This window comes from Nylanderia fulva, unplaced genomic scaffold, assembly GCF_048542155.1.
Source record: "Nylanderia fulva isolate GAGA-0341 unplaced genomic scaffold, ASM4854215v1 Scaffold1, whole genome shotgun sequence".
Lineage (NCBI taxonomy): Eukaryota > Metazoa > Arthropoda > Insecta > Hymenoptera > Formicidae > Nylanderia > Nylanderia fulva.
The window spans coordinates 2,375,155-2,400,450 of NW_028189192.1; the positions used below are offsets into that span (position 1 = coordinate 2,375,155).

Below are 25,296 nucleotides of genomic sequence, written 5' to 3' on the forward strand. Positions count from 1 at the left end.
GTCTGTATACTATTAATTTGAATAAAGAAAATCATATATTTTTAAAATTGTATAAAATTGATATACAGAGTGTTTCGGGAGGAATGGTCAGCATTCTAGGACATGATGTACACATTATTTTAAGCAAAAAAGTTTATATGTATAAACATGTGTCCTATTTTGAACAGTTACAACGTGTTCAAATTTAAGAATGAATACATTTATTAACTTAGTAGAATTAAATGCTAAGAAACAATTATATTAAATTTTTGTCCTTTCCTGTTACCATGTTAAAAATATAACATTAAGTTAACATTAAGTTACATTTGATAACTCCTATGTTAATTAAAAATTTTTTATTTCTAGGGTAATTATTAAAATGGCTCATACTCACTCAGGTCAAAATTCTTATCAATTAATTGTAATTATTCAAATATGTATGCACGCTTATTTAATATAATTGTTACATAGAATTTGATTCTAATAAAAGTTAACAATATATTCTATATATATAAAAGTTAATAAATATATTCTAAATATGTTATATTTTTATAACTGTTTAGAATAAAACAAATGTAAAAAAAAAAATTTTTTTTGCTTAAAATGATGTGTACAATCATATCCTAAAATGCTGTCCATTCCTCCTGAAACACCCTATGTATGAATGTCATATAGCAACATCTATTTTAATTATTCTACTTATATTTCGAGTTTGAGAAGAATACGCGTTTGCAGGTCCACGTAGACGTTTGTTTCGTCTTCATCTGTATATATTTGTTTTCGTAGGCAGAATTGTAAGTATGCTCTTGTGATAATTATATCATTTTCTATTGTTTTCAAGATATTTTTTCGTATTCCATTACGTTGTATAAGATTTTATGCTATTTTAATATTATTTGGTATATTTGCAAACTTTGTTTCAAAGAAGTACAGCAATTAAAAAGCATTATAGCAATATTAATTATTACTAAAACTTTTTATTCAACAGAATTTTAATATTATTTTGTTTGGTACTTTTACTTGTTAGCATATACAAACTATAATATGTGCCAAATGATCAAAGCGAAAGCAACGATTTAAATTTAAAACCGGCAAAATCTTTTATTTAATTACTGTGACTCCGGTGGTTTAAAGTGCATACGCATTATTCTATAAATTATTATAATTGCATCGATTTGTAAGGTAAATGAAATAAAGAGCGAAAGTGGCCATATTTTTTTATAAATATGTATCGCTTAGACATATGCGTTTTCAGTCAAATTATTTCTTGTTGAAATACTGGAAAGAATTTTAAATTTGATCGTACATGATCAATAATATTGCTTTTGTTAGCGTTTATTTACAATAAAATCAGAAATACGCGTTCCGCGCAGTTGTTTGTCGTTCTTATCCAGATACACTTGTTTTGTACACTTCTTTTGTAAGTATCCTCTTGCGCTTATATTAATTATATAATATTTTGAAGAACTTTCTTTCGATTGAAATATACTATGAGATACATTTTTAACATTTGGAATATATTTGGGAAACTTTATTATTTTTTAAAGAAAGAATAGATATTCTCTTGAATGTCGAGAGACATAAAATAATATATAAAATAGATACAATCGTGAACACACAAAAACGATTGAACCTTTATATATTAAACTTTATATATTAAATCGATTTTTATCATATATATAATAATTTCTTCGTTTGTCATATTTTTTTTTACAGATTATTATAATGTCCCATATACAAACAATTAAAAATCATCTAGAAGTAAGTTATAAGCTCGAGGCAGCGGTGGAAGATGTTTTAACTGGAGAGAAAGATGTGCAAGCCGCTGCAATAAGCTATCGACTGAATCGGAAAATGTTTTATCGAAAAATAAACGTAATAACAAAGATGAAAAAGTATATTACACTAAAATGTAAATTCGAATTAGCAGTAACGGAGTATTTAAATAAAAGAACAACTATAAAAGGCGCCGCAAATCACTATGGAATTAATCGAAGAATTCTGAGGAAAGAAATCGAATGTTTCAAAAGACACAGCAGTTCGAAAATTGCAGAGTACGAATACGACAGACCTATTCAAAGTAAAGGATTTTTTACATTTAGGGAGGAGCTGTTGTTACTGAAGGATTTATTTTATTGGAAAAACATGTTTCAACCATATTGCTTTTGCCAATTGTGCGCGATGGATCGATTGCTGAGTCTAGCCGATCAGTACGCCAAAAACAATGGGAGAGAACATCTAAAAAGGTGGAATAAAATTAAAAAACGGACAAAGTTGAGATGGCTGATCGATTTCGAAATGAGATTCAGCTATTACATCTCAAAAAACTTTAGGCCTAATTGTATAAAAGTACCAACGATGTCTCAAGCAAAATTGAGAAACAAGTCAAAATCTTTGCCCGTTTCCAAATCGATAGACAATTACAGTTCAAAGGAAAAAGATTTCGACCAGTCGCCAATTTACAACGTTAAAGATATGTCTACGCAAACGATTCGTAAGATTACATCCGCCGTTTCTGACAATGTGAATGATCAACCTTTGGATCTAAGGACCCGTTTTCAAACAACATTGGGAGAAGAAAACTGACAATGAGATGTTATATCTTTGAAAGCTGCAAATTTTTGTTTAATTTCTACGATACGTTTCATAAAGAATATTTAATGATAAAAAAGAAGAATGAAATTAAGGAAAAGGAATTAGAAATGTTTAAAAGTTTGTTTAAAAAAATATTTAAAAGTTGAAATAAGCGTATCCGAGATAGAAATTTAGATTTACAATAAGTCTGTAAATACTCCCGATAAAGAAATAAAATTTGCTTAGTGCATTGATTGTTAAATGTTATTCGAATGAATGCTGACGTGGATTTTGCACAAAATCAAAAACTATTTAATGACTATAATTATGCCAACAATAAATACTGTTTTTACACAATTTCTTGTATTTGTCAATCTTTTAATTTTAAATGAATATTTAATTTTATTGATTAGGAATATAGCTATACTGTTTAAATGTAAATTATCATTCGTTTTCTTTCGTTATTTCATCCGTATCTGTGTAACATGCAATATTTTTTCTTTTTTCCTTTTTCTTTCTTTTTCATTGAAGTTGCTTGTAACTTTAGCCAAAGTTATGAAGAAAGAATTCAAATTAATAGATTAATTGTGAATTTTTCTGTACGCGAACACAAAAATTCTTGTGATATGGGGCCAATTACTATTTTTAACGTCGTCAAAAAGAAAAATTGTGTTTATATAGAAACCATTTAACCACTTTTAACCTCTACTATTTTTATTACACTGATTATGTTGCTAAAATCTTAAATCAATAGTATGTATGTATATTTACTCATATTTTAATATCCTATCAACATTACTGTAAGATTGATATGTAAAAAGATTGTATTATATTCTAGATGTTTCTCTAACATAAAAACAATCAATCAATAAAATTATTATAGTTGTAAAAAGATAATTATTCTTTTATATAAATAAATGTATATTTTATAATTTAATTGTTATAAATTTACACATTCTCAAAAATAATCTTGTGAAAATTTACGTTTCGAATATGTTTTAGATTTAGATGCTTACATCTCTCTTAATACTTTACTATGTAACGTAAATTAAATATTATATTTTTGAAAATATAAACTTATAAAAATTAAAAAAAGAAAATTGAAAATAAAAATCTATTTCAATAAGTTATCATAACTATTGTACTTGCTGTAAAAGTGTAAAATATTAATTAATTTTTATTGGGTACATGTACTTTTTTAAATATTCATATTTTGGGTAAATATTTCTAATGATAAAATAGATAATAAAATAAAACGAAATTCCCTTTTTGTTCTTCAGCGTGTGTTGGATTGCTTTCAGGACCGATTGAAGACGGGGATGAGGATCACAAAGTGCGTGAATTTTTATGATTTTTAAAAAATGGTCCAAAAGAGAGAGAAAGAAAGACCGAAACGTTCGAATAAAGAAGATTTTAAAACAGGTTTGTTACGTCTAATTTCCACATCTTATCAGTCTTTTGCCTATCTGAATCTTTTGTTGGACATTTCTTTAATTATTTTATCGCAACGATAATAAATTAAAATGTTTCTACAGCCTTTTCACCCCAAAAAACGTTAATCAAAATCATTTTTCGATCGTATTCACATCGTACGAAAAAAAATCATAATTTATTTAAAAAAAAATGCATTTGAAATTTAATTGTAATACGATGAAACAATACGCTTTGAGTGCTCAATCTAATCTAACTCCATCGCCACATTTTCCGACGATGATTCGCCGAGGAACGGCAACCCACTCTCGTCGTATATCTTCCCAAGCAAGATTTCAATTCGAAACGATCGCGTCAATCACAGCCTCCTCTTATCCGGTCCAAATCGATCGTCGTCAATCAACGACCAGGTGGGTACCGTTAGGTATCAGGGCGTCATGAACGAGGAGTAATTTGCAGAAAGCGGGTGCAAGGAGTGAATGATCGCAGTGGAGTTAGCATTTGAAAGGCGCATAAAGAGAGGAGTCGAGCATATGAAGGCAATTTTTCTCACGTCCGAGTTATTCTTGCGCACCTCCACGCATTCTTGCGCACACGTGTCTACATTCATCTCTTATTATTGTCGTCCGAAAGAGAAGCAGAGGGATCGATATATCGGTCTCTCCTCCTCTCTCTTTTTCGGCCATACATTTTTCATATCGCGCGAGCAGAATAAAAAAAGCTCGAGGAGAACGATCGGTGTCCATAGAGTTCGCGGTCTTCTCTCGGTTTCTATCTTCCTCTTTTTTCTCTTCGCAACGAGACGTGGCGCAAAACGACCTGAAACGAGCGTCTTGGCACGCGCCAAGAAAGCCGAGGACAATGGAGCGACTTCTCCGTGTCACAGGGCAATATGAGTCCGTAGAAATCGTCGGATCGATCGATCGGGGAACGCCACCCCGAACGTTGGCCTGTCGCGTTCGCAGTCAAGGAAGCCGACCGCGACCTGGGTCAATCAATCGAGAACAAAAGAATCTCGATGCGCCGTAACAGGACAACATGCCCGCCTCCGGTCGCTGCTCGCGATCGATCTCGTCGTCGTGGTCGACACGTGGGGATATCGATGGGCGTTGGGTCGCTCGCCCTCCGGTGACGTCACGCACGCGATGATTCAGGCAGCGCGGGCTTTATCCGGAGCTATATTACTTGGAAATGTGTCTCATCCTACCAGCGAATAGTGTTATAATCGTATTATCGCGTTTGCCTTAGAATACGATACAGGATTCGACGTGGCAAATTGATAAGAGATCACGTCGTATCTTTACCAACGATTTTTCTGTCTGTCAAAACAGTAACGTCCGAACGATTAAGAATGCTTGAAACGTCAGTATTTGAATTGGATGATCGACACAAAGCTTCTTCCTAAAGAAATTAAGTGCGAAGCGCAACACTCTGGCTCGCGAAGCTAATCGAGACCTGTCAAGTTTGCATCCCCAGTTGGTGCTTGCGGTCGTTTCGCCTGAGTGATTCCGCATAAAAGGAATGCGGTGACAACGATCAGGACGTCATAATGTCCGAGCATCTGGAGGGTCCGCCATCTTTCCTACCATCGGAACCCACACAACCCTCGATATAGGGTGCCGGAGCTATATATGGTGTATGTATATGTACGTGTCCCAGACGAGACGTACTTCTCGCGTTCGTACTCTTCCCGCGATCGATTCATTAGCCGGTGGATTTAGCTCGGCGCGAGAAATGTTCCGCGCGGAAATCGCGCGCGACGGAGAAACGGCGAAAGGGTTGTGGGCGGTAACGGAACATTCATAGAAACTCTATCCGGCGATCAGGAGGACGAGGAGGCGATTCGGCATTTGCTCCCCCTTTACGAATACCGCCGGCCGCCGCTTCTAATTGCGGTGGCTCCTCCGACCTCCTCGGTGACTCGCACCCGCAGGCACACACGATCCCGTCCGATATATTTGCTAACTTGTTCCGCGTATATACGGGAGATGATATATGTATACGTGTGTGCCCCTTGAGAAAATTTCATCGTTCTTCGATTAAAGCGGTGGCGGTAGGACAAATAGTCATTTATAATAAAGAGAGAAATTTGGATTTTATTTGATTTTTAATTAAAACATTTATTTTGCAGGAGTTTGTGTACTCGGGTAGAAATACATTGGAAATTATTTATTTCGATAATTAAGAAATGTATTAAGGATAATAATTCAAAGAGAAACAATATAGAAATATGTACTTATTATTAGCATTCTTAATTTTTAAAAACGATGAATGATGGAATACAACACGAATAAAAATCTAAAAGAGAAGAAATAAGAGAAAAATAAATAGAACGAGTATAAAATGATGAAAAGTATTCAAATGTTTTATTGTTTGGAAATAAGTTGCATCAAATAGTCATTTATAAAGAGAAATTTGGATTTTATTTTATTTTTAACTCTCGATTGCTGCCACAACCGCAGATTGTTCAGGAAAATATTATTTGAACATTTATTTCGAATGCAATAATTAAGAAATGTATTAAGGATAATAATTCAAAGAGGAACAATATAGAAATATGTACTTATTATTAGCATTCTTAATTTGTGAAAACGATGAATCTACATGATGGAATAAAACACGAACAAAAATCTAAAAGAGAAGAAATAAGAGAAAAATAAAGAACAAAATGATGAAAAGTATTCAAATGTTTTATTGTTTAGAAATAAGTTGCATCAAAAATGTCTACTTTTAATTTTTAAAATACTCTCCTTTTTTATGCTCACACCTCTGACTGTCTAAAATTTATTCTTTACTGTGAAGAGATAGCGACTCTTAAATATTATATTAAAAAATAACATACAGAGTGTGTAACTTTAATTCTAAATAATCGCACAGAAGAGATAAAATATATTTTAAAAGTTGCAAATTATTATCATTTTCTACTATAAAGATGAATACATTATTGGCAGTTTTCCAAAATCTATTGCATTAACAGACTTAATGATGTTTTCAGAGAGATAGAAAATCTGTCGTTTCTCGCAAAAGAGAAAGCCGACAAACAAGTACATGGTTTAAAGTTTAAACTCGAATTGTGCAATTTATCCTAACATCATAAAACATGTGAATTGTCAAGGAATTGCAATTTACGAAACATACATTCTCGGTGAAAAGATTAATCTGTGAATAAATTATTTCTAAACCAATAATAAAACATTTTAATACTTTTCTTCGCTCTTTTCTTTCGTTCTCTATTTATTTTCTCTTATTCTTCTCTTCAGATCTAATTTTATTCGTATTATATTTAATCATGTATAGATTCGTTGGTTTCCCAAATTAAATAACGCTAATAATAGTCGTAAAAACACACATACTTACGTATGTAACACGCTGAGAAAATTATTACATTAATAAATATTAATTTCAACATTCTGCTTAATAAATCATGTATTCGAAACAAACAAATATTCATCCGTTTCGAAAAGGATTTTCTTGTATCGAATAAATCTCTCCCATGAAATCAACATAATTAGATTCAAAAAATTTGACGCAGTACTGAAGTAAATATGCATTCGAACTCAATTAATTTTTAAAATACTATCCTTTTTTATGCTCACACCTCTGACTGTCTAAAATTTATTCTCTACTGTGAAGAGATAGCGACTCTTAAATATTATATTAAAAAATAACATACAGAGTGTGTAATTTTAATTCTAAATAATTTTGTTTTCGACGCAGTGTGACGGTGATAAGTAATGTGCCTGAGCTTTGACGCTTGGATAAGATAATACTGATCTGATTACACGGTTTAGTGCTATATTAAGCACGACAACACTCTCTCTCTCTCTCTAAACCCTAATAAACGGCTGTATGTGCCTGCCCTTGTTCGAGCCGCGCGTTACAGAGAAGAAAGGACTACCACCTATCGACGCATGCAACCCTAGGATTTTCCACCAGTTTCCTTTGTTCGCGAGATTATCATTATATCCCATTATACGACGATTGGCGGACGGTCACGGCTTCGTACCGCAGCGTAATTGGACGGATTATTAGCGAACGGAGGAGGATTATCGGCGGGGTAAACGAACTGTCAGGGAAGCAGAAAGCGAGGCGAAAGCCTATCGCGACCGATCGATAGCACAACTAGTGTGTCTTCCTCCTTCGCTAGATTCTAGACGGAATATAAATAATTCGAGTAACGCGTAATCGGTTGCGAATGTCATCGCGAGTACGCCGCGTCTTTAATTAACACCGAATTTATACCGCGGAATAGAATCTTTTTTGTCCGCAGATTAGTTCATATCTCGTTTCTATTTTCCTTTTTAGATCTCGTAAGCGAAAAAAAAAAAAAAAAAAAAATCGCTCCTGTATTTCCAGTGTAATTTTTCTCGAATAATTATGCGATATTTTATATTTTGGAACGGCATGTTTCCCCATCTAAACAAGCGCTAATACACATATATCTCATATACGAGCTATTCGAAAGAAACGCGCGTTCGGTATCGTCGCTTATCGAACGTCCGTCGCGAAAAGAGCCCTCGAGGCTCGGAGCTTTCTCCGATTTTTTTTTCGACACCAGGACGCCATGGGGTGTACGATTGTCCCGATTCGGGCGCGGCGATCAGGCGTAATCCGTTCGTTTCCCCGGGTGGGTGGTTTCCAATCAATCGGCCGCTTCCGGCACTATCAGAGCAACATGAGCCGGCCGGGAAAATCGAACTTTCCTATCGTTTCCCGTTCGCGTGCGCGCGCGCAAACGCGCGCGTACGTGTGAAAAACGTGCGTGTCCCCCGATGCGGGCGGCGATGCGTCGCTCCTGATAGACGGCGACGCGTCCAAGACTTTTCAAATCGTCCGAAGAAATCGCCGTAAGGTGCCCGGGTTGGGGAGGGGTCGCGTGGGGGTGGAGAGAACGGCGTGGTCGGGAAGGGCGCGTGGCACCACCTTCACATATGAGAACGGGGATCGCTAAGACAGAAGGAAAGAGTTAGTCTTTCAAGTGCTTCGAGCCACACATCGCGACAGGGGTATCATGAGACGGCAGAAGGTCGTCTAATATTCGTGGGGTCGTTGCCCCGAAACACGCCCTCGTCGACGAGCCAGGATGGACAGCGGTGACGCGACCAGGAGCTCCGATAACGCCAAACTCGCGTAACCGTTCGGTTTATTGATTCGTTCGCGTGCCTATGCAACGCGCGTGCAGGTGTACGATGTATCCCCGAAGGGGATGCGTCGCGGAATTTTCACGAGAGAGATGCGAATCCTGGGTAATGGTTTATTCAGACGGGAGCGGAGATTAAATCGAATCCAGATTTTTTTTTTTTCTTTTTTTTTTTTGCAACAATATTTAGAAGACGTCTTCTTTCAATAATTTTCGTTGAAAAGATGAATGCCTGTTGCTTGCGACTTGCGTTCGGCAAATAAATAAAAAAACACGAGGATCGTAATTAACCCTACAAAGCTACTCGTAACGATAGATCGAGTAATCTAATATTCCTATCGGTTTAATTTCATCTAAACACTAACAAATTCCAAATATTCGTCCGTAACGTCTGCCTCAAGGATGCCCAAACCCTTCGAAGGACTTGTCCGTCTCTGCGAAACCGGTTTACACTCTCTCTCTCTCTCTCTCACGGCGCCTAAACTCGCCAGGTTGTCCCAGGACGACGGCCGGTCGTCAGATCGATGGCATCAATAACACGGGCGCGGAACAGGCGAGAATCCTGACGAAGGAGGATCTCCTGCTGCGCAATCCGGGTCGGGTCACTCTCGTCCTCCGAGTTCGATCGTGGACGAGGAACCGCCGTCGAGACGCGGCGGCAACCAATCGTCCCGATAATCGGAAAGGGCTATCGGCAGTCTATTGGTTTGATCCCCCGTTCCCAGGCTAGCAGGAGCGGCCGGGTGGTCGTACGAAATTCCTCGCGGGGGCCTCCTCGTCGGCATGCACGCTATAGTGTGCGTCATCACGCACACGCATCGCGAATAATAACGTCGACCGATCGGCTCGAGTAGTCATCGTCTTGCCGAGACGTACCGTCGTCGTCGCCTCTCGCGATGTCTCCGACGCGCGCTGTCATTCTTTTGACGTCGATCAGCTGTTTCCCGCCGTTTCTCGCGTTCCGGCAGCGGAGCGAGATTCGCTCGTCGATTCATTGTCCGTCGATCGTTTAATTAAGATTCTCCGAATCGCGAATTTGTCTGTACTATGTTTTTTTTTTTTTATATTTTATACTTGAGCGCAATTAGTTTCGTTTTTACGTTTAAATTATTGCGTCGATCGATTTGGTAGATAGCCTTACTTAATTGTTTTAATTATCTTTATTTCTTGTCTTATTATTAAATTGACTTTTAATTAGAAGATTTTAATAATATACTCTAAAGTATGTGAGTAAAGTGGACATTATTAATATTTTTTTATTCCTTTTTTGTGGATATTATATTTATTATCTATTCATTTAATTTTCTAATTTTTATATAATGGTCGTCTTCGTTATTCTTATTTTACATTTTTTATATTTATTTTAAAACTATTCTGTGGAATACTACCTCCCTTCATCTCTCTGTTTCTCTGTCTCTTTCTCTCTGATTTATATATATATATATATATATATATATATATATATATATATAAATATATATATATATAAATATATGTGTACATGTACATATATATATATATATATGTATTTATATATATTTATATATATTTATGTATACGTATGTTACCGCGACAAAATCGCTAGTAACGATTAATATAATAAAATAAATTCATCTAGGCTGCAATCTATCGACGTACCCTCATTCTGTGAACAATGAACCGTGGTCTATAAGACTAATTCCTCCGGAAATGAGTGGCATTCACGGTCAGAACAAGGAGATAGAGTCGTCGGCGGCAACCCCGCGGCGGGAATAATTTAATCCCGCGCCCGAGGGAAAGGGTTGAATAAAATATATTCACATATTCGCAGCAGGCGAGCATCCGGCGCGAGAAAGTCGCGCGCGTTCGTTCGTTCGCGCGCGGCTCGATCGACCGTCCTTAGGGACTTCATGCTGCTCTGGTCGTCGCTCTGGCTCCTCGGAAACTATCGTTTCTCCCGGGCGCCTCGTCCTCGTCGAACGCGAGAAGACGCGAAGAGGAGCGGAAGAGGAAGGACGAGGAAGGAGGAGGAAGGAGAAAAGAGAGCCCCCTTCTTCCGGCACTCCTCGTCGATGCCTGTCCGGGTCGGGAAATTCCCGTCTGTCTGTGCGGACTCTCCTCCGAGACCGCCAGGGTTGGAGCGAAAGGGTTCGCCTCGTCGGGTATTCCACCCACGCTTTTTTCACAGGGTAACATCCGCGCGAGAAATCCGGTTCGCGCGCGTCTTCCAAGGTCGATGACATTTGCACGGAGGAGAACGCAGAGACGAGGTGCTAAATATAAATCGCGGTGGATCGGATATGCTGCGTATGTCGACGCGTGCCTCGTTACGCGGCTTTCGTTTGCATTTCTCGGAGGAACAATCTCCGTTCTTCACTTTTTTTATCGTTTTTAAAAAAAATATTAATTCTTCTCATTTCATGTTTTTTTTTACATATACAAATTATTCGTCTAATATTTCATTCGATTAAAGGCTTGTAAATTGTAATTGTAATTACATTACAAAATGCATTTGTTTTATAAAGAGACCTATTATTAGCTCCCCTTTTTTATTTTGCAAAAAACTTGGTTTTATAAAAGCTCCCTTTGGAAAAAGCATTTCTCGGAGAAACAATACCAATGCGTTCTTAATATTTTTTTAAAACAATGATTATAAAATGAAATAATTTTTCAAAATTTTACAGATATATGCTTTTTTTACATACACAAACGCAGGGATGTTAGAAATCAGATTGATCAAAAGCGAAGAATTCTTTCTAATATCATAAAGTGTATTAATATTCGTGTAATATTTTATCCTTTGATTAAAAAGACTTGTGATATGCAATTGTAATTACATTATAAAAGGAATCTTTTTATAAAGAGACCTATTGTTAGCCTCCTTTTTTGTTTTACAAAAAACTTGCTTTCACAAAAGCTCCCTTCGTAAAAAGATTCACAAAGATCCCACGACACAGATTTATCGTGTATAGCTGAAAATAACTTAACGAGACAATCAATCAAACAAAATCAAACAACTCCTTTTCGAATACTTATTTAAAACCACGTGCGTAAATGAACTCGCCTAAACAACATTCGTGCACTTTTTCGTTGTAGTGCTTTAACCGCGCCTAGATTTTTATCCATTATCATCGCGACGCGCAAAATCATCCTTCGAATCCGATCGAATGCATCGACTTGAGAATCCTCTCGCCTCATTCGGGAGAGTATCTGTCATCCAATGAAATTATTCCACATCTTTCTCGCGCCGAAGGGTTTTTAGGGCTCGCGCCTTATTCGGCTCGAGTGCCTGGAGTGACCTCCTGCAGGCTGATGGGTGCCTGGACGTTGTCACCTGCGGTGTAATTAATATTCATACGTATACCCATTATAGGTACGATCGTCCGCGTATTCTCGCGCGTCGTCGCCTTTATCCGCACGTGGTCTTCATCAACCCCTTTACGCGTCCGGCGCGTCCTCCTGTCAAACGTCGCGAGAACGTCATCGCGCGAATAGTCATCGAGTCGATCCGGGTCACGGTCGGTCTGGGTATCTCTTCCGTATAGTCTCTCCTAGGAAACCCCGTGAACCCATTCGCGTCCCAACTATATCGGGATACCATGAACGTCGGCGATCGCTATTGGACACCATACAAAAGTGGTAGGCGAGCATAAATAGTTGATCTCCTCGAATGATGAGAATGGGAGAAAACAGGGGGTTGAACGAAGGGGGGTTCTGTACGTGTCCGATCGATCGACGGGGATGTCGGACGGAGAAACGTCGGGAAAAGAATGACAGCCCGTTTGATGACCCGTGACGATCTTAGACAATACAAGAGTAAACAAGCCGATCAGGTGGACATGGCGGGTGCGGAGGTGGTCTCGCTCGACCCTCGAATTAGGGTGCTGAAATAGGGGTGGCGTGAGATCGGTCTGCAGTCCCCACCAGGGGGCGGCGCGGCGGTTTAATGGCTTGAATCATTGTGGGTGATTCGCCGTTAGGGTGGAAATGAGCCCGGCACGATATTCAACCCTCGGCCATTCATCCACCCGCGAACGAGCGTGTTTCCTTTCTTTCATTCTTTTTTGTCACTCGACCATTCACCCGATAGAACGCAACGATCCCAGATAAGTTGATCACATAATCGGTATTATTGGGTTTTTCATTTTCATCGAGACTATACGTAAATTCAATTCTGTCGCGAACCATTCCGATATCGACACTATCGAGACTCGCGGCTTATCAAGCACCGGTTATTCTATACTTTCGCTTATACACGGAAGCTCTCTATAATCGTGCTCGCGGAGCGAAGACTATCGCCCGAGACCCGACCCAAAGTCCGCCTTCGGGACGCTGCAGCGTCGCGCTACGCCCAGCTGTTGCCTAATCGTTCGTAATCAGAGCGCGGCCTCGCTTTACCGAGGGGGGCACATTCCACGGCGTGTCTTCTGGGCGTTCTGGACCCGCCGCTCGCGGGTACACCTTAACCTCTGGGCGTTTCCGTCTCCCTCGTAGAGCGGCCTCTCGTCGAGAGGATCGGTCGCGATTTCGGCCTCCTCGTCGTCGCCGAGTCCACGTTTCGTGGCCGATGCGCGTCGACGAATTTCTCTATCTCTCTCTCTCTCTCGAGGATCGATCAAGGCGCGGATCGAAATTTTTTTTCGTCGCGAGATTATCACGGACTACCCAAGGGGGGAAGAGGGGGGGAGGTCGAGAAAGGAATTTCGTAGTCTTTTTTAAATCGTGTCGCGGCTTGTGTCGGCACGCGATTCCGCACCGCCTCTTCATGTCAGGGTTCCGCCCCGCGAGTTTGACGGCCTGCCCTCCGCGGGAGCCGCCCCCGCTCTTCGAACAGGAACACAGGAACCCGAAGGAACTGACCGCCGATGTACGGAAGACGGCGCCCTTGGATACGAGGTCGGAGCACCGTCGAGGATCTCGAGGCTTCGGCGATTCGCGAACGTGTTCGAGCGAAACGAGTTTGAATCTCCCTTTGCTCGACACGTATAAATCCGTGAAGATGGACGAATCGTCGGAACACGTCGCGCCTTTAAAAAAAAAAGTGCGAGAGCATCTGAGAATCCCCTTACGATAGTCGTTTCAATTATAGATCGCGCGAAGGGATTCGCAGGGGATTAATTTGTCTCGGGGTTGACAAACATTTTGATCTCTCTGGAATTTTCGGGGTGACTTTGTCGCCCAATCTCTCGCGAATCCTTTGTAAGTTGCGTTAATTATAATTAAAAGTATTTTACTTATATATTGATAAAATAGTTGTTATTAGTCCATTTCATCTTTGACACAAAATACGAGCGATAAAAATTTTGCAGGGAATTATACAACGCATCTTTAACGTCGTCTTATATGCTAATGATGTTAATCATGCTACGAGACGAGAGCCTATAGTCTTTCCTCGTTTCACGTCGATCGGCCGTAATTATACCAGGGAATTTCGCGTGCTGGATTTGTAGGGCAACGTACCTATGTACCGTACAGCGAGAGGTATATCGGGCAATGTAATGGATGCGGTGTCAAAAGAGACCGTACTTCATGTTCTCCTAGCTCTTCAAGCAGACGTACCGTTGTAATATCGGCGCGATATCTTGATTGCTCTTGCGCATTTCTGCTACGCTGACTAGACTGTGCATCGTGCGCTTAGTGCGGTTTTGAAGTAGTGTGGAGACCCCGAGATCTCTTGAATTTCTCATCCTCGGTTACTCGTTAACGTATTAGAACGTCACATAACGGAATGAAATATACCACGCGAACCAAGAAACGCATGAAAGATCATTTTTTATCTTCCAGGTAGATCATCGTAAGAGAAGAAAAGGAAGCCAAAATCTAGAATAGATTATTAATGTTATTCCCATTCATCAATCGATACTGTATCAAACCAACTATAGCGTATTGGATTCATTTTTACGGGGATTGCGTATCTCTAGAACAAAATAATAATAACAATATTGATAGATATTTGCATGCTATTTTCTTACGCAATTTTATTGTTCCGAATAAACTTATCTGTAGCGTTTACACGGTTATCTATCACCTGTGTGTAAATAGAGAAATGCACGTTTTTAATCAACACTGCCTCGTTCCCCTTCCTCGAGAATATCATAGTTCACAATCGACCGCAATTGACCCTTCCTGCAAAGTTGCCACCCCGGGGACGCAAGGACCAACCCTCCCGGCTGCCCTCGTCCAGACCGGCTCGTCCTTTCAGCATGCGTAAACATGCGGGGTGCACCCCGTGAAATCGCCGCCCGGGGTGGCGAAGAGCCCCTACCAGAGACCCCTAATGAATCGCGCAGCGCGCATTGCGCATCGCTGTTCCTGTCCCGGGACCCGCCGCGGGTAGGTAGGTAGGTAGGTTCCAGGACAGACGGGCATGCGTGTGAATCGCCCAAAAGCGCGCCTGTGTGTGCACCCATGGGTGCCGGCAGGCACGTGCAGTGACGGCGCTCGAGCCCGTGTATCCAGTCGCAAATTCAATTTCAATTTAGATTACATCATGGAAAAAAAGGAATCCTCGATTCAAGTATATTTTTATTCTTGAACGCTATTTGATTGATTTTTAAGCATAGAATGCTCTTTATAATCAAAAATATTCATTTGCCTTAATAATAAATAAGTTTGTGTGCGAAGTATATTTTATCCTTAAGATATATTCTTGTTTTAAAAATCGCATATGGTGAAAACAAACTTAGTCACATTTGAACTAAGAATTATTATATATACTTGAAAGTACCGCTTATAAGCTTATTTATAAGTAAATTTCAGCTTCAACCAAGAATATTTTACACTTTGTTTTAAGGATAAATTATCCTCTATTCAAAATTATTTATATTTGGCGCTATTATAAGGATAAAGTATACTTGAATCAAGGCATATTTGCATTCTTTCAAGGATACTGTTTTTTCTGTGATTTGAAAGATTTTTTAATTTTCTCTGATATTAATTTAATTCGCGTAATCTCCACAGCATGATTAAACGTCGCAAAACTTGGAATCTCAGACCAATCGTCTTACTTATCCATTGTTCATCAACGAAGAATCGTTAGCTTTGTATTTTAATCAATCAAAATTAATATTGGACGCTAGTGGTGAAAATAAACAGTTTATTTTGTATTTTAATATTTGAGTTTTACGTATTGAAGAAGACTGTAGGTGCAGTCGAAACGTTTACGTTGTATATTGGTTCTCTAATGGAATGAGAATTTAATTATTAATCAATCTTTAGATCGTATGTAATTTTGCTCGTTTAGTTGGCCTACAATATCTATTTCTTTTAATTTTGTTAATTTATACGAGCCTTTCATTAATTAATTTTAGATTACATTTCGTTCTTCTCACTTGATACCTGAATTTTCGACTTTTTCGAAGGAACTTTTAACAGAAATTTTATAAAACTATAAAGTCGCCAGATGATAATTAACAAATGGTAATAATTAATAGTTATTTCGTTTCATACTATCATGTTATTATACGATGTCATATTTTGAGATCGAATTTTTGTTTTTTAAAAAAATTGTGATTTACTTTGATTCAAGAAAAATTCAATAAAATTACTTATTTGCCAGAGTTGGTCGATTGAATTATTACCGCATTATTCAATAATTTAATCATTATATTAATTATAGAGGTCACGAGATTGCAAACTAATATAGACGACTCTGAAACTTTTTCCAAAATGTAAGAGATATTTGAGAAAGAGACATCTAATATAAATTCGACGATTTCCAACAATGAATAACAAGCACCATCTTCGAAAATGAAGAAGCACATCCATCTCGCGAGGAACCCAGCGCGCAATCCGCCACTGCGTACGACTAGTGTTTGTACCCGGGTCGGGTGCCGATGCCTGCCGATGGGGGATCGGCGGCGAGGATAGGACATGGCGAAGGGAGGCAGGCTGGACCAGCCTCGCGCGAAAGACGCGCGCGAAAGGTGGAGAGGAGCGCGAACCGGCGACACGTTCTCTCATCGTCGAGACGCGGCGAGCCGGTTCGGACGGAAAGGGCCGGGCGCGCGAGCCGCTCGAAAAAGGGTGCGACCTTCGGCGGTGCTCGGCCAGCCCTCGGGGAGACCGCGCCCACGCATTTTTAGCAGGATCCCAGAAGTCGGCTGGAGCTCGTTTGGCCTTGGGATGTCGTCTCTCTGCCTCCTTCCCTCCCCCCTCTCGCTCTTCCTCCGCGTGATCTCGCTCTCGGGACCCTCCGAGGGGTCGTGTCAAGGGCCGCGTTCCCCCTCCTTCTTTCTTCTTCCTCCCGATCCGGAGAACCGATCTAGCGGAGAGAGAGAGAGAGAGCGAGCGCGGAGTCTAAACGAGGCCGTCGACTGCACTCGCGTTTGCTTTGTTGGACACGAGAGTCTCGAGAGTATCGACTACCTTTCGCGGACGCGACGCTCGAATTTTGGATTCCTGGTACCGCGTTACATCGAAGGGCCGAAGGGCCTTCGATACGGGGGAACGGATGCGATCGTTATTTTCGTCGAGTGACATCCCGACGTTGCCGATCAACGATTTTTGAGATATTTCACTTTTTTCGAAGATTCTTGATTATATTTTTGCGGGAATGGATCGTTATTATGAAGAAAAAAAAATAGTGGAAGAGTGCGATGTAAGTGAACGTAATTCTCTGAAAGGACTCTATCCCAGATCTGGGATTTTTCCGATACTGCATATATAGACGACGAAGGAACAAAGAAAACAAGATTATTATGCAGTTTATCAATACTCGACTTTTGCATCTCTGCATGCTGTATATTACGTTATGGGGGAAATATGAAATAGATTTTTTCTGCAAAAATATTAGCTATAAATATGACATAAAAATACCGAAGAGAGAGTTCAATTTAGTATGCTCCGAGATATATTTTATTAATAAAATAATTTCTTGGTCAGATTTTTTTAAGTGTCAGAAATTAATTAGAGCAAAAGTATTTTGAAGTTACAACAAATGTATACATTCTAGTTTAAAATACATGTGTATAGATGTAAGTCTTTATAGATCACAATTATGTCCAATTAAGCATATGCTTGTTATATCTTAGAAATGTTGTCGCTCTAATTAATTTTGATAATCTGACACAAAAATTAATACGGCTAAGAAATAATTGTATTAATATATATCACACAAAAAAGTGGCTATAGAAGACTTGCAATATATGTATAATGCATCTGCCATCGTTTACGCGTCAACTATATTTTCTAAAACAAAGTAGATAATGTAATATTAGATTTGGAATTATCCAACTCTTTTAGTATTTTTTCAATGATCGATCAGAATTTGCTGATCGTAGTTCAAGGAAGATTATAATAAGAGACTAATAATACGCTCTTGAAAATATTCTACTTTATGTCGTATAATAGGAAATAGAGAGGCATTCTTAAGGAAACCTTTAAAGATTCTTCTTTGTGTATTAAAATATTAACAAGTGGAAATATTGTAGAACAGAATAATAGTATTCTGCAGAAACATATATATTTATTAGACATTAATAAAACATTATTCAAATATTTCTGATTTTAATTCTGAACTGTAAAGGATAATTTTCATAAATTCTGACTTTTTATTCAACAAATGGGACTTTTGCAATAAAAAATAATCAAATTTCAAACCACCCAACAATCAATTAGATTTTGAATTTGAGGCAGATCTGAATTATAATTACGATAAACTACTTGTATATAATCTATGATTGTGTCCTCCTTGATTAAGTAAACTTAAATAAATTTAAATAAAAACAAATTCTGTTTAAAAAAATAAATTTTTAAAAGCTGATGCTTTTACGCATTTTGACCAGGATCTTATCACAATTTAAAGGTAGATGAGATACTATGAACTTGTAAATCTGCCCCAACTAAAATATTTTTCTATTTTCAGTAAAAATGTAATTATATAGATCTCTGCTCTTGTCTATTATATTTTACTATTTAGCATATCTTTTTGATTGTTTACGACAAAAAATATTTAAATATATCATAATGTAGATTATTATTTTACCAATTATTGATAAAAATACAAAGTTTCTATGTGTATATTATAAGAAAAGAAAAAAGAAAAAAGAAAAAAAAAAAAACAGAAAATGATACATTTATAAATTCTTTACACGCGTTTACAATTTACTTAATTTATATCGTGTAAAAAATTTCAAGATATTCGACTTTAATAATTGATAACAAAATAATAAATAGCGTGTATAAATTCATCTCCGTCAGGTATAAAAAAATTATCTAATATTTGTAAAATCTATGTATATGAGAAATTTAATCTCACACCTTTTCTTTCGCAAAATGCTGTTGAAATGCACATCGCGAATAGCGAATAAGAATCTCGCCGTACGATGATATCACGCACCATGAAAATATGATACTCGCGTCATAACCGTAGCTCCTGCGTATCCTGCTTTCCTATCTTGCGACATATGAGAGATATGAATCGCCCTATCTACTACAGTCTCTCTTCCTTGACCGAGCCTACTTTTCGCGCATATTTTGCATATCAAAATATTTTCGCTTCGCACTTTTATATATATATCTCTTCAATCGCTTAGTAATTAATTCGATTAAAATGATTCACGGACAGATGAGAAATGTCGTCAGTAGCGGAATATTTCTCATCCCAATTGTCGATGGAGAATCCATTGTCTGAAATATATTATATAAATTTTTATTATATTAATTTCATATAAATGCAAGAAACGAGTTAATTAACACGTGTAATGTATATTTCGCGCAAAACATGCTTCACGCATTTTAGCTGCGGTTGAAAACTATGTCGCACGCATGTTTTCGTCGCTCTCTCGCCACGGATAATCCCGCGCATTCTTTACTCGCCGCGTATGCATTGTGCATAATGGAGAAGCAAGATACAACGCCACCTCCTTGCTTCGCGATAATATGTGCCTCTGGTTCGCGGTTTCCCGCCCTACCACCTCCTCGACTCGTTTATTCTCCTGCTATGACGATGTAACGGAGTTGTTTACACTGCGCATGTAATATGGCCATCGATGCGCTTTTCTCCCGTCATAATTCGCGCGTTCATCGGCCTCTTCGCGCGACTCGCGTCTTAAAGGAATGCGAGCTCCTCTCTCTCTCTCTCTTTCTTTTTCCCTCTCACTTTCTCAACGTTTCTCGCCAGCGATATTTTTTTTTCTTCCAAGCCAATCGTGTAATTTACATAACGTTAATCGCGAAAACCATAACTCCCGATCGGTTGAATTGTTGCCTCGCGTCTGTTACACGACTCTTTTCTTCTCGAGTACGATGCCGTCGACGTTTTCGCGAGACACGGGGAAACAGGGTTCCATTATCGCGAGGAACTAAAGTCTGCCTCTATATAGCGGTTCGCGCCTCGATATCGCCGAAACTTACCCCGCGGGACGAAAATATTCGCCGACGAAGGACAGGTTCAGGTTATCGCGATACATCCTTCACCAGGAAGGTATCTCGGCCCGAAGCTCTGCGAAGCGTATAAGCATAAGCGGAGGGAATTGTTACGCAAGAGAAGCGAACGATCGTAAATGGAAGCCGGAGAGCGAATCACGATACACGACAGATCAGGGTCGCAGCCCTTCGCGGAAGGGTAGCTTCGTCCCAGTATAGGGGGTGCGTTCCGTTTCCTGACTCGCGATTTTGCTCTGCTCGTTATAAGGACGCTGCGAGAGATTATCGCGAATAAATATACCATTCGTTAGTCGTTTATTATTTTTCTCTCAAACACGTGAATATGTAAATGTGTCTTTTCGCCACGTGTAGCGCGCGATGACATTCATGATGGATCCTTCACGCGTCTACCCTAGGTATTTCTAGTGAGAGAAATAAGATTTGTTGACGAGGGTCTCCGTAGGACTCGTAAAAAAGGCTATCCATTCTATCCGTTCCCCACCACGAACCACAGGAATCCGATGATGAGATATGAAAAAAATGAAAAGTGATATCCGCGTTAACAGGAGACCATCATCGTCGCGGAGTTTGTCGGCGGAAAAGGCCGGCTTTTACATTTCTTCGAAATCTGTCACTTTAGACCGGAATAACTCGACGTTCGAGTTTTCACACATATCAATAATTGCAAACTGTTTGTAATAAATATCGCGAAACACATTATTCGATTTCAAGCACAGACGTATAGAAAATTTCTGCTCCCGCGCGAAAGTGACGTTTCGTAATTTGCTATTTCCGCGAAACTTTGTAAAAGAAATATATAACAAAACGATGGAAAAATATTGGTAAAAAAATATGATATACACCGTCACGTGTATCATCGGAGAAGAATCGAAAGCGTCGAGCAAAAGGGTCTTTTCATCAAGGAATAGAGACGACACACATATATATGCACAACACACACACACAAAATACACCCGTGTGCAATAACGTAGATATAGACGTACGTAGCTTCGTGTTCCTCGGTGGCGTCATAATGACGGCAATTAGTTTCGCTCCATTGAGTTCTAAATGCGGAGACTCGGTCATCAGGGGTGCAGAGCACCCGAGGAGGCTTCGAAGGATCTCTTCGTGTCTGGCAGGAAGCCGCGGCGCGGTTTCTCCTGCGGTTTCATCCTACTATCCTGGCCGCTGTCGCCGTCTTTCTTATTAATATGCTAATTTTGCACGAGAGCATCGGCCCCAATTACGGAACCGAGGTCCCATTCGCGATCGCGTCCTCTCGGGAACCCGGATCGTCATTTCTGACATCGACGTCGTCCAGGGTGTTCCACGGATTACGGCCACGTGTAATACGAAACACCTGCGACCAGGAAAGTATACGGCCGTGCACACATATGCATGTATATGCGAAATGCATTCATCCCTCGGGAGGCGGCAAGCCTTCCAGATGGCGAAGAGATAGAAGAAACACGAATCGTTAAGTTCGACGGAGGAACGTATGTATACATATAGGGTCGTTTATTTTCGTTCGCAAGTCCGACATCGACGGTTTCAATTTGTCATACAATTATATCCTTGTTCGATTAATCAAAGTAATTTGATAATAAAAGAATCTCTCATCTATACGTGTATTTTTGCGTAATATATATTTCTCTTTTATCAAATTTCAAGAGTCGTCGATAATTTTTAGCTCGTTCAACTTGCAACAACTCTCATTTCAGTTTGTCCAACGTAGCTTGAAACATGCTTGTTGAGATATATAATTAATGCACCTTGCATGCGCGAATGAACGAGCGAGTTTGATTCCATTGCGGATCGACACCGCTCTTTTGGTTCCAAGGATGCGGACTCGTCCCTGAAGACGGTTCCAGAAAGATCGGGGTTACATCAGGCCTCAGGATCGCTCATGAGTGCCTAATCGGTCGCCCTTTGTTAATCCCCCGGAGGGTAAAAAGATTTGCCGCTTCAGCGGCTTTGAAAGAAAGTGGGACTGCCAGCTGATCAGGAGTGCACGAGAAGACGGAGGCGACTTGATCAACGAGTTCTCTCACTTATTGTTAGCTCTACGGTTAACTCTCACTCGGAAAGTTGCGGTATCCGATTACATCTGATTAACTTTAGAACACGTAGACCGGACGCAACGTGCTCGAAGAAACTACTCTGTGTCACGTTGTAACAAAGTTTTCCATCCAGTGTTAATATTTCGATTTTCAAAAACACGATCTACACTTCATTCCTCTCAGCCATAGAGCCGCACGCGATGTTATTGCGTTAATTAAGAAATTTTCCAAATTTTCTTTCTTAATTATCGCAATAACATCGCGTGTGGCTCTATGGCTGAGAGGAATGAAGTGTAGATCGTGTTTTTAAAAATTGAGGAGCCGACTTAATATTCTTATTATTATTTTCGATTTTCATTCTTCTATTTGTGTTAAATGTTTAATTATGTAATTATATATGTGATACGAATTCTTCGTTGGAGACAATCTCGCGGAGGAACGAAAATTGACAGCAATCTGACAGCAGAGACGTCGGCGTTAATCGAACGAATGTCCGCGGTAGATGAGCTCGTCCTGTGCAAGCGGACGATCTGCATCCCCGTGTTTCATTCTTCGCGACTGGTCCTATACCGCTTCGGCAGCCATTTGATACCAAACTCAGACTGCATCCCATCAGGGTATCATAAAGGCGACTTGCATCGCGAGGGTTCCGCGCGAGTACGTCAAACCCACTTGATCCGATACGGTCCACCAGGTTCGAACAATATTCGTCCTGGCCTCCAAGGATAGCATAAAAAGCGCGACGGTTCGCTCTCTTCCTCGAGAGAGAGAGAGAGAGAGAGAAAGGACGAGAAGACTTTCGATGGGATTCCGCCACTTTCGCGCGATTAATAAAATGACGTGAGAGCGACTTCGCGGTCGGTTCGTGAGTTTTTACGAGGAAGGAACTGAACCGGCTGGCGCATGCGATTAGGAGTATATAAGACGAACGTGACACGTGGATAGGAAGGCCGTGGTCTTGGCGAACACCGTAATCGGTCCCGGACAGTCTGGATAGCGTCGATTTGGCCTCACATGATCAGGAAAGCATCTCGACGAGGTGGACGACACACGGTGGCGCGACACAGGGAACAGGAAACGAGTAGGCGTGAGTTATGACGACGATGTGACGAGCGAGGGCGAGCTTTAAATGCTTGCTCGAGCGCCGCTTTTGCCCCGTGCGGGTCTAGCTTGGGACAAACGCGGGAGAGATAAATGCCAAAAGCAGCGAATAGATAAACAACCTTATGGGGATCTTAGGAGCGGACAGAAGGTCGAACGCGTGCTAGAGCCGCCCTATGCCGAGGGCTCTCTCCTGCCTCTCGAGTAAAGGCCGTTCGCCGCGGGGATCAGAGAAGCTGGAAATGAGACGACTTCTCCGAGAGCCGTCAAACCGACACGTCAATCGTTCGTCGCGGAAAAACGTGTCGTTTGTACGAAACATTTTTTAAATATATAAAAATAATCTTTTTTCGTATATATATATCTTTTATAAATGTGTATATCTCCAAAAAATTCTCTTATATAATATACATGTAGAAAATTTCATTCCGAATAGAATAGGTGTACAGAGAGAATTTTTACCCTGAAAATCATGGTAATCGTGAGACAACATGGTATTGGAAGAATTTTATAAGAGTTTCTCCGATTAAATATCCATCAAAATGAAAAATAAGATACGAAATATATTCGATTAATTTTACTATATGTACATATATTGGTATTTTTTAATCGCGGTAAATATTAATCACACACACAGAGAGACTTTTCTAAAATTTTTCCAATACTACAATATATTGTCTCACGATTATCAGGATTTTCAGGGTAAAATCTTAGAAAGTCTAAAAGAAAATTCTCTCCGTGTAATAATATAAATTTCATATACATATATTATATGTGTATATAAATTTATAAATGTGTATATCTCGAAAACAAAATATATTTTGTGGAATTCTCAGTTTAGTTTATTTTAATTCATTAAAAATCTCTTATTAAATATATATATATAGAAATTTTTCATTCAGAATAAAATATAATAATATAGATTTTATATTCTCTTTTCAAGAATATTTCGATTAACGAGTGTCTATACTTTGAATAATAATTTTCTTACCTTATAATTAATTTTAAAAAATCTTGTAATCATTTTTTGACAAATAGACAATTATTTAGCTAAAAGAAGAGATGTAAAAATAATCGGTCGCGCGACTGTCCTTTTTTCATTCGAGAGGAAGAATAGAAATCTGTCTTGATAACAGGTTATATTAATTATAAAGTTACTCGCTGAGTCACAATCGAAAAGACAAGTTTAAATTATTTATTTGTGCGATATAATAACATCGTTAAATCGATTATGTGGTTGAAAAGATTCAGACAAGCCATGGAACCGGCGCGAAAAACGCGAACCGGAAGGAAATTACGAGCCGCGGTGTTACATGGATCGCGAAATTTAAAATTGGATTATATTCCCCAGGAGGCGATTCAGCCGACGCAGGTCCTTTAAAGAAATACCTTCCGCATAATATCGGTCATTTAATCTTAAACGATGTCTGTAAAAAAAAATTGTTTTTTTGAACACACAAGAAAGAGAATAAAATTATTTCTCATAGTTTTTTTAATGCGAAATAAGATTTACAATTCCTTGTAATTGATATGTGACATGATTGTAGGAATTTGAAATCGTATTCAGCATTGAAAAGACTCCTGAGAAATGATAATTTGATCTTTTATGAGTGTTTTATACGTGTTTTCAAACTCTATAATTCAATTTGCGACTATTCTCGCTGC

General features: G+C 39.1%; 2 protein-coding genes across 3 annotated transcripts in view; one reads left to right on the top strand and one right to left on the bottom strand.

Annotated features, from left to right (window-relative positions):
• The window catches only part of LOC114928501 (pancreatic triacylglycerol lipase), a 124,445-nt gene that overhangs the window by 48,528 nt on the left and 50,621 nt on the right, over nt 1–25,296 (bottom strand). The gene's annotated exons all lie outside the window — the stretch shown is intronic.
• LOC114928402 (uncharacterized) lies at nt 907–2,910 on the top strand. The gene is made up of 2 exons (XM_085488797.1): nt 907–1,399; nt 1,696–2,910. Exon 2 carries the CDS (start codon nt 1,705–1,707, stop codon nt 2,563–2,565), a length of 861 nt encoding a protein of 286 aa, XP_085344923.1. The 5' UTR covers nt 907–1,399; nt 1,696–1,704; the 3' UTR covers nt 2,566–2,910.

What these genes read in the sequence shown, in the direction of transcription:
- LOC114928402 (XM_085488797.1), top strand. Translation starts at nt 1,705, where the DNA reads ATGTCCCATATACAAACAATTAAAAATCATCTAGAAGTAAGTTATAAG.